The sequence below is a fragment of the Rattus rattus genome, chromosome 15 (assembly GCF_011064425.1).
Source record: "Rattus rattus isolate New Zealand chromosome 15, Rrattus_CSIRO_v1, whole genome shotgun sequence".
Lineage (NCBI taxonomy): Eukaryota > Metazoa > Chordata > Mammalia > Rodentia > Muridae > Rattus > Rattus rattus.
Window position 1 is genome coordinate 70,264,492 of NC_046168.1, and position 10,304 is coordinate 70,274,795.

The window sequence follows — 10,304 nt, forward strand, 5'->3', positions numbered from 1 at the left end:
TTATCAACTGAGCTACACCCTCAGACCAGCGTTTTCTAATAGCCTAGTTCACTGTTGGAAAGCCGAGTCCGGGAAAATGCTCACTCACGCTGATCTGGAATCTGTCTCCAACTCTGACACAATTTTAGCTTCCTAGTCACAAGGAGCAAGCCCAATGCCTTCCTTTACAAAGAACAACGTTTACTGTTTATCAGCCTTGAGGGTCACAGTGGGTGCAGGGAGGGAGGATTGTTGCAGTAGCCACCTGGTTGAGGGTTGGTGGCTCAGAAGATGCAGGTGCAACCCACAGCGATGGTCTCCATGACAACACGCTGGCGGCAGGGCCCGGGCCGAGGAGGTTGCGGACAGAGGCGGCGTCGCACTGGCACCTGGCTGAACACTGGCACGCTCACCATGCTACGGTCCTCCTGCATGGTGAAGGGGTTCACGCAACCCAAACATAGGCACCGCGCCTCAGGCAAGTCCTCCGGGATGCGGCTGGGGTCGTGGTTGATGCTGCAGGGAGCGGGTGGGCAAGAGAGGGCAGGGTGAGCGCCAGGAAGAACAACGAAGGGCAACCGCAAGGAGTCTGCACAGTTAGGGTTAGGGTTAGGGCTAGCGGCCAGGGTGTGTTGTATTGAACTCCTCCTTCTCAAAGAGGAGACTCAAATCTGGAAGCTAGCCGCTGGTAGTCAGGGTCTGTAAAACTAGGTTCCTCCTTTCAGCCAGAAAGATACCATGGGGACTATGGGAGGAAAAGAAAGTCATCCCTCTTCCTTCTCTACCCTATTTTAATATTGTGAGGAATTAATCTACAGAGATAAAATGATCACTCATGGGTGTAGAATATTCATTGCAAGAGAATCTAGACCTGTGTTCTATTGTGTTACTGAGCCTCAGAGATTTGACAAGTTTTGGAGTGTTGTGGTTCGCTTTGGACTTTTGTTTCTTTCTTTCTTTTGTTTCTGTCTTTTTTTTTTTTTCCTTTCCTGTTTTTTGGGCTGGTCTTGTTTTGCTGACCTGCTTGCAATCCTCTTGCCTCCGCCTTGCCAGTGATGGAATTATACCAGGCTCAGCTCAACAAACTGTTGTTGGTTTGTTTGAGTCAAGGGAGACCTTGCAAGGAGCTGTAGGACAACTTTTGGGAGTCAGCTCTCTCCTTCCACTCTGTGAATTCTGGGGGTTGTATTTTTATACACATCCCATGTTATAAGTATTTCTGTCCTGAACTTTAGGCATTCATGGGGGAGCAAAAGGAACAGAGCCTTCTAGGGATTGCTCCAGATTCATTTTGCTTCTCTGTCGCGACTTCCTCCTTAGTTAAACAGGAGTGAGAGGTAAGAGAATTAAACCTAGGAACGTACGGCCTCAGTCACCTCGATTTGCTTGGGAGCTTCTTGGAAATGAATTGGAAACCTCCTGAATAAGCCTACAGTTTTACAATCTCCCTGACTGACACATGGGCACGGCCAAAGTAGGAACACGCTGTGGCCTGAAGAATCATTATTGACTCTGTTGTCACATTCCAGGGCTATACCTCTCAGCACAGTAGCCACCAGCTACATACGCCAGCTTAAATTTCAATCTATGCTAGTCCTTTAGTCTCATTAGCCACGTGGTTCAGTAGTCACATGGCTACCACAGTGGACTTTATTAAAGAACGTGCTGGCCAACAGTGCTGGCCAACAGTGCTAGTCCAGAGTCTTAGCATAGCTGGGAGAGCCCTAGACTGTGTTGGTAAGTGAACTAGCCATTTCTTTATTCCATTTAATTCATGTATCTTGGACTCCTTTTGCGTGCTGACCTAAAAGGTGATGACGGACACACAGACATTGCTTCTGCAGCCCAGAGCAGCAGAGACATTCCCAAATCAAAGCGGGGACTGTGCACCATAAGCAGGCAAGACAAGTAAAACACTGTGATCTGGGCATCAGTCCTAGGGAGTTTGACTGGGTGAACACAGGAACACTGAGGTGTTTCTGAGGCAGACATTAAGAAGGCACCCATGTGGCATGAAATATGTAAGCCTCACCAGTAAGCGTGCTGGACAAAATCCCTTAGAAGCACCCTTGGAGGATAATAAAGACAGTGTTATATGTGGCTGCCTGTTTATAATAGCTTACAGAGTCCATACGGCCTTTACTTCCACTGACAGCTGGGGAAACTGAGGCCCAGCAAAACTAATCAACTGACCAAAAGCCTTACAGTTGGTAAGAGGCAGATGTGGGGTTAAAACTCATCCACATGGGGTTGGGGATTTAGCTCAGTGGTAGAGCGCTTGCCTAGCAAGCGCAAGGGTTTGGTCCCCAGCTCCGAAAAAAAGAAAGAAAGAAAAAAAAAAAAAAAAACTCGTCCACATCCAAGGTGTTGAACGCAGTGTCTGGGACAGTGGGAGAGGTGGCCTGCTGTGCCCGGCTGACCTACCTGTAGCCCCAGGGAGACAGGCTCCTCTTGTTGGATAACCACAGCTGCAAGTTGACTTCACATTTCTTCTTGGCTGGCTCAGAGCTGTTCCTCAGCTGGGCCACCATCTCGCCAAGGTTCCTCTCGTACTCTTCCATTCGGGCGTAGGGCTTTACTCGAGACACCAGGTCCAGCGGCACCTGCTGAGGCCCAGGGGCCAAGGGGCCAGGCCTCCCTTGCCCCTTCCTTTTGCCTTTGGTGTTCCGGGGCTGGCTTGGCACCAGGAAGATGGAGATGGCAAGAAGGAAGAGCTGGGGGGAGAAGCCTACTGGTCAAAGGCCAGAGCCAAGTCTCTCTAGGCCAAAGCTAGGTCACAGAGAGAGGCCTCTGCATGGGCCACCCTGCGTATGGACACCCGCTTTGTGTTGGGCACTGATAACACCCCACACACCCACAGCTACCTTGAAGTCCTTAAAATAGGGTGTCTCTTGAAAATCCCCCTATGCACCCTACTCACTCAATCTGTAGACCATAGTTGCTTGCCAGGATCGTTCCACTGCCTACTAACTGGCTTTCGAAAACCTATCTGACTTCTAGTCATCTCACCACACCAAGGCCGGCATCGGTCCTGAGGCACTCAGGGGTCTCCTGTTCCCCCCAATCCTCTCGACTCCTTTGTGCCTGTGCTCAGCGTGTTTCTTGCAGCTGCAGGAAGGGTTTTGCACAGGCCTCTGCCATCAGAGTTCTACCTTCTCCGTTTGCCTTCTAACACCTTGGACAGCTGTGGGCTCAAGTTCACTGCCTCAGCACCTTGGAGTTGTCCTGACCCCTGTGCCCCTCATGCATCTGTGATTGTACTTGGACCTGCGGTTCTTTGATATCCTCTTAGCTTCCCCGAGCCCCACCCCCAATGCACTGACTCCCTGAGAGCACTGAGCTCCTCTCCATACAATTTTATCCCTCGTGTCGGTATCTGCATGGTGTCACGACATCCTGGAATACCAGCAGAGCGAATAGATTGCACCACCGAGCCTGCCCTGAAACTCAGCTGTGATAACTGTGGGGGTGGGACGGAAAAGTAGCAGGAACGACGAGTGGGGGTGGAGGGGCGTTCTGGAATGACAAGTCAGGACAGGGGCTGGAGGCTGGGGCTGGGGCTGGGGCTCGCACTTGGCTTGGGTCAGCAAGGTGGCTGGGCCCAGCTTTTCTACAGGCTCATGCAATGGAATAAGACGGAGGGCTCACGAGCAGAGGAAGCCTAAACTCTTCCAGGGATGTGGAAGAGTGAGAGGAGTTTTGGAGCTGCTTACAGGCTTTGCAGAAAGGAAATGAGTTGAAACAAGAGTGGGCGAGAAGGAACACCGCATGGAGCTGGCGTGCGGTTCCTCTGAGACTCCATTTCCAGATCATTCACTCACTACTGCTGCCGCCCTCCTCCTCCTCCTCCTCCTCCTCCTCCTCCTCCTCCTCCTCCTCCCTCCTCCTCCTCCCTCCTCCTCCTCCTCCTCTTCTTCCTCTTACCAGACTCAATACTTTCCCCGGACCTCTCAGTCCACAGGGACTGGGCCTGGTTTCTTATCCAGGCTACCCAGCAAGCTTTGATCCTTGGAAACAAGTTTCAGCATAGCCCCTCTTGGCAGAGCTACTTGCTGGCGTAAACGCCGCCGCAGTGAATCAGGTTGCTAAATTCTTCCTTTTGGTCCTACATTCTGCTGCAGAAATACTTCCGCCATTCCAGGCTTTCTCAGTGAAGCTTCCCACACACTGCTCAACTCACCTTGCAGGGGAAGCACAGACCAGACTCGACAGCCTCTCCCTCAATTTCCAGATGGGCAACAAAGACAGAAGGACTTGCGTAAAGATCACGCATTCTGCCCAGACTCCAGAAGCCAGGCCTGGAAAAACCCTAGTCCCTCCCTGAGTCTGTCTGGATCTCCCCAGTTGCTTCTGTCTGAAAGGGGTTCAGTGTGGCCAGGCTGGGTCCAGAACTGGAGTCCCGGCCTTGGGCCATGACTGCAGGCTAAGACCAAGCTCTGTTTCTCTCGGGACCTGGAGGAGAGGACAGAGCTGGTCCCTGCAGATTCCAAGCCAAACACAGGCAGTCGTTAATCAATGGGAAAGAAACATTCACAGAGAAGGTGGAGGTGGGGTAGGGGAGCACCACGTACCAGGCTGTGTGGCCAGTCCATCCCATTAAGTCAGCCTGCAGCTGCCACCGGCCAGGAACCCCAGATGCCGTAGAGAGAGAATGGCAGCAACAGGATGGACCGAGGCAATTATAGCTCCACAGGGGGCTGCTGGGGGGTGTGGGTGGGTGGGCTCACTGTCAGCTGGGAGCCTTGGGCCCCCAGCTGGCTGTGCCTTAGCACAGTGGCAGGCGGTGAGGGGTGTGGGGGCCGGCCAGGAGCCAGGCTGAGGTGCCCAGGGGCTGTTGACCAAAAGGACAATGCCCTGTGTGTCTGGTGGGGCCCTGGCTGATGGCACCTCTGCCTGTGGCCTGCGGCTGGCTGACCAGCCAGCACCCACAGCGCCAGCTGAGACAATCGGCTTCGTTTGCCTTGGGGATGGCAAGGGGGTGAGGGTGGAGGAGGGATGGGCTGCTGGTTGGTCCGGAGAAAAAAATGTATTGAGACTAGGTTGGCCCAGAGCCAGGGAGCACTATCTCCCAGAGAAACAACCCCAGCCACTCCAACCAGCCTCAGGTGAGCTTGGCTGCCCACCCTGTTGGTCACAAGCAGGGAAACTGAGACCTGAACGAGAAGGAGATTTCCCCAGTATTCCACAGTGAATCAGCAGTGTCAAGGTTGGACTTTGGGCCTGGTTCCTATCCAGAACTCAACATGCCATCCCACACTGTTTGTGTTGGGATATTTTCTGCACAGTTCTAGCCCTCTATGGACATGTTTCTGTTGGTGTGCTCCACCCAGGCCAAGGTGCAGATGCCTAAAACCTTCACAGCCAACTGTTGTAGCCTTGATGGAGTAACACTTGCCCACCTTCCATGAGAGATCTCCATCCCCTGCGTGACTGACTACTTACGGCCTTCCTTCTCTCAGCCTCAGTTATATTATCTGTATAATGGGTGTTACACCCTGGGAAGAGTGGGCCCCCGCAGACTCCTACTTAAAGGCTAAGTCTGTTCCCACATCTCTGGATGTTACTTCAAAGAATAAATAACTAAGCTGTGTCAGAAATGACAATGCTTGGCACAGAGTAGGCATTCAACAAACACTTCACTGTTTATTATAAAACGATGCTGTGATAATTATTATTTTTTTTATTATAAACAACAGATGTCTTAGCATTAGAGCTTATGTGTCTTAGTGCCTCTCCCATGTACCCCTCAAACCCATCCTTCTGGCTGAGGTGCTGCGTGCAGCCTTCTCAAAGTGGGCCACAGCTTCATGACCCCAAGGCTCATGGGGCCTCCAAAGCTAACCTGACCATCCTCTGCGGCTAAGGTCAGTCACTTTGTGTGAACAGCCAACCGAATGTGAGCAAGCGACAGATAACATTTTCTGGGAGGCAGGAATGGCGCTGAGGGCGAAGGGGGTTAGAGCGGACAAGTTCCTTAGCCTCGTCTTGCTGAGGGCCAGTCTTGGCCATTTACAAGAACTGGAGACGGGGGTGGGAGTGTGGGGGTGAAAGGCTCCTGAATGTCACAAGATTAATCTGTGTGGGGCAGGTTTCCACGGCATAACTGAGGAGCTGGCTGGGGCACGAGCTCCTCAAGAGATACCACCATATTTGGTCAAATACTAGACAGGGCTCTGTTTTGTCCTTGGAAAGTCTGGAGGGCGGGGGACTCTGAAAATACCTCCTTGGGCAACAAGCCCCCACCCCCAGCTCTGGCTGTCCCAGCCCCTCTTTAAACAATGAAAGGACCTGGCTAAGGAGTGAATGGAAGCAGCATGACTAGTTCTTCGCTTTCTTCTGCTGCTACGCTGGGGGTCTGTAGACAGGGAAGGCGATTGAAAGATATATATATTAGAATATAGAGGTTCCTCTGCCTTTCAGGACCCCATAAATATCCATTCCTCTTACTTGCTGGTGCATGCAGTTTTCCTTCTGATTCATGAGGATGAAGAGAAGCTGCCCAGTGTCCAGACACAGGGTGGTGCTAGTGGAGATTACAAAATAATGGAGACCAGCAGTACAGCCTGTGACTGCATCACTTGGGAAATGGAGGCAAAAGTATCAGGAGTTTGGGGAGCTCTTCCTCTACATGTCAAATTCAAGGCCAGTCTGGGATACAAGAGACCCAGTCTTGGGCATAACAGGAAGAGAAGAAGGGTGTTGATTGATCTCTAGTGTTTTAAAAGATCTATTTATTTATTCTATATGAATACACTGTAGCTGTCTTCAGACACACCAGAAGAGGGCATCAGATCTCACTACAGATGGTTGTGAGCCACCATGTGGTTGCTGGGAGTTGAACTCAGGACCTCTGGAAGCGCAGTCAGTGCTCTTAACCACTGAGTCATCTCTCCAGCCAGATTTCTAGTGTTTTAATCCAGAGATTTTGACATAGGAAAACTTCCATTTTAATACAAACCCAGTCTAGAAGTTATCAGAGGTCCTTACCACTCCCCAGCCAGGGATAAAGCTCAGGGTAGGTGGGCCATCCCGGGTTCACAAGGGCTTGCTGGGGTCACACAGCACTTGTGCTGAAACAAGAAGGAGAACTAGCTCCCTGCTTCTATCCACTGCGCTTCCCTCAATGCTTAAACTGACAGACAGGCTTGGGCCGAGCTGAGCATTCTTGCTAGTCTATAGTGGGCGGGGGAGCTAGATCATCCCCAAGAGCTCAGATTGCTCACAATGGACCCCAGGGACAACAGAGGAACCATCACTAGTTTCCCCATTCCCAGGCTGTCTTGGATCAGACAGAAGCCTCCTCCTCCAGCCTTGGCTTTGACACACCACAGAAGGGTCGTCTTCCCATAGTGATGTCTGGTATGTGAACCTGTGGACTCTCTCAGAGGTCGGGTGCCGAGCCCAAGAGGAAGGAGAAGAAAGCAGGACTTGGAGGCTCTTCTTGCCTTGTGCATGAGGACCGGGGTCCTTGGGTCTTTATGGATAAGGGTTAGGAGCACGTGTGGAGAAAGACAAAACAGATGTTTGGATCAGCAGCCAGAGTAGGTGTGAGGCAGGAAGGTCCACTGCAGACGCGCTGAGAGCCTCATCATGCTGACCACTAGATGGCACCATCAGAAAGCCAGACGGCCCTGAAGAATGCCGCGGCTCATTCCTTCCTTCTGGGTCTGAGGCTAAGCAGGCTCTCCAAGTGGGTGGACAAGGCCTGTGCTTGCTGCCCCTGGCTTCCCAGTAGCACTTCTGCTGAGAAGCAATACTAAGGATGTCTTCCACGTCAGAGCAGGGATAGCCAGCCCAGCCTGTGGAGGACAGTTGCTGAGAGTTGCTATGTGGTGACCCTAAGTACACCCTTCCCTTTGAGCACCTACTGTATACTAGGCCTTTAGTATTTGAAACCTGGTTACTATATTCTCAGAAAATAGCAACTATGGAGCTGGAAGATAGCTCACTTGATAAAAAGGCTTGCCACGTAAGCATAAGGGTTTTGGTTCAATCCAGATTCTAAGTAGAAAAGCCAGGAGCTCTGGTCTGCGTTGTGCTCCCCGTGCTGGCAAGGCAGAAACTGGCACATCCCTAGAGCTTGCTGGCCAGCCTAGCCTTCCTGGCAAGCCCTTAACCAATGAAAGACCCTGTCTCAAAACACAAGATAGAAGTCAGGCATGGTGGCACAGCACTCGGGAGGCAGAGGCAGGCAGATCTCTGAGTTCAAGGCCAGCCTGGTCTACATAATGAGCTCCAGGACAGTCAGGGCTACACAGAGTAACTCTGTCTGGAAAAACAAAACAAAGATGACTGGCTCCTGAGGGATCGCATCTGAGGTGTGCCTCCACCTACACATAGGAGAACACATGTGCACACATACATGCAAATACACACATGATTAGGAGAGAGGAATAGAGGGAAGAAAATAATGAGAAATAAGAAGTTATTGATGAGGCACACCTCCTGGGTGCCAGGCAGGGGCTAGCTCCTTCAAGTATGTTGTTTCGTTTGGAACAATCCTAGCACATCTGGAGCTCAGTCCTACTTTGCAGGATAACTATTGATAACTGAGGACGCTGAGGCTTGGAACTTCTATTTAACCACTTCTGCAAAGTCACAGAAGACACAAAGCAAGTCCATTCTACCCCGTTGTCTCCTTCTGTGGTGCAGGTGCAAGACAGCTGCTCCCCTCCCCCGGTGGAGTGGGGCTGCTCATCAAAGAGGACCTGTAACACCTCAGCCTCACCTTCCAGTCTCAAATAAGCCAGATGAGGCAAGGTTAGGAGCTCATGGCAGGAACTCCAGTCCTTTGGAGACCTGAGAGCTCCCAAGCTCGGGGGCAGTTTCTAACATTTCGGACACAGAGAAAGCCCAATGTGAGACATTTGACCGAGCCAGTTGTAACAAGGGCTGGAGATGCTGGAACTCAGGGTGAGCGATCAGAGCTGTGGGGATCCAGAGGAACAGGTACATCCTCCAGGGTAGTTAGCACTACTCAGGTTGATGGACTTTAGTCTTGGTCCCATCTTCTTCATCGTAGCTGTGTGACCTTGGGAAAGAAGCTGCCTTAGTCGAGCCTGTGTTTCTTCTGTTCAATAGAGATGCTAGCATGGGCATGGGAATGCCGCTCGCTTGGTAGAGAAGAGTACTTGCCCAGCTTGCACAAAGCCCTGGGTTCAATTTCTGGCATTGCATAAACTAGGTGGGTGGCTCACCCCCTCTAATTCCAGCATTCAGAAGGCAAAAGCAGGAGAATTAGAACTTTAAGGTCGTCCCCGGCCACAAAGTAAATTTGAGGCCAGCCTAGGCTACAAGAGACCCTGTCTCAAAACGGCAACCGCTTGATTTTCAATGAATTGCGGTAAGGATCTAATGAGGATGCACATCAAAGCGCTCTGCGCAATGCCTGGGCCAAAGTGAGTGTCCGACTCATGGTGGCAGAAATTGGAGTTGCTATTAGGAAAATGAGTTTTAGCTTGGGCTTTCTGGGATGCTTTTGGGGCATTCCTAAGTAGAAATTTGGCATTATCGAACAAGTCAGGAGTGATGCTATACCCAGTGGAAGAAAACAAAGGCTTTTCTATTCAGAGCGTCCACCCCGGGACCTCAGCCAGGCCAGGAGGCTCAGAGATGTAGGTTCTTGATCAAGGGGATCCAGTTAGCTCAGGGAAGCAGGAGGACACTCACGGGCACTCTTGCAGGGATGAACCCCTAAGCGCATCCCTCCAGGAGGCCCTCCTCTTCTGCCATGCTGCTTCCCCGCCCTCCTGGGTAGGAACCCTTCTCACAAGCCCTTATTTGCACAAATGCCTACCTCACTGCTCACTGCAGAGCCCCAGCCAAGAGGGGGCTATTTTAAGCTCCAGAGACAGGAACACTGTTGGTGGGAATAGCCCCAGCCAACAAGCTCCCAGTTCTCAAAAAAGGGAACGCGGCTGGGTGAACGAGACGTGTGGAGGGACAGCCACGTCAGCAGGACCCTAGCCAGACACTAGCATCTGCACCCCGAAGGGCGGACGTCAAACAAGTGTGAATTGGACTCGGTTCTCTAGTGACCAGCCCTGAAAACACCAAGGCACGTTTCTAGGCTGCAGATTGACTGTGTGCTTGCTCTGTGTCTGCTTAGCACTCACTACCCAGAGACATCCCCATGGGCGGGGACACCTTGCCAGCTCTTCCAGTGTGGGGTCTTTGTTGGTGACCTCCCTGCCTTCCGGGACATTCTTCTCTCGGGATACACATTCCACCTTTGATGTAACAGGCACTTGGTGTTTGGTCCCTTCGGGCTGCTTTTATTGTCGATTTGTTTCTTGTGCACTTTCATGGGTGTATTCTTGCTCTTC

At 51.6% G+C, this 10,304-nt stretch overlaps 1 protein-coding gene across 1 annotated transcript; it reads right to left on the reverse strand.

Annotated features, from left to right (window-relative positions):
- Positions 1-159: 159 nt before the first annotated feature.
- Il17b (interleukin 17B) lies at positions 160-4,612 on the reverse strand. Its single transcript, XM_032885888.1, has 3 exons — positions 4,551-4,612; positions 2,404-2,693; positions 160-495 (listed from the first exon to the last, which is right to left on the reverse strand). The coding sequence occupies exons 1-3, from the start codon at positions 4,569-4,571 to the stop codon at positions 264-266; spliced, it is 543 nt and encodes a 180-aa protein (XP_032741779.1). The 5' UTR covers positions 4,572-4,612; the 3' UTR covers positions 160-263.
- Positions 4,613-10,304: the final 5,692 nt, after the last annotated feature.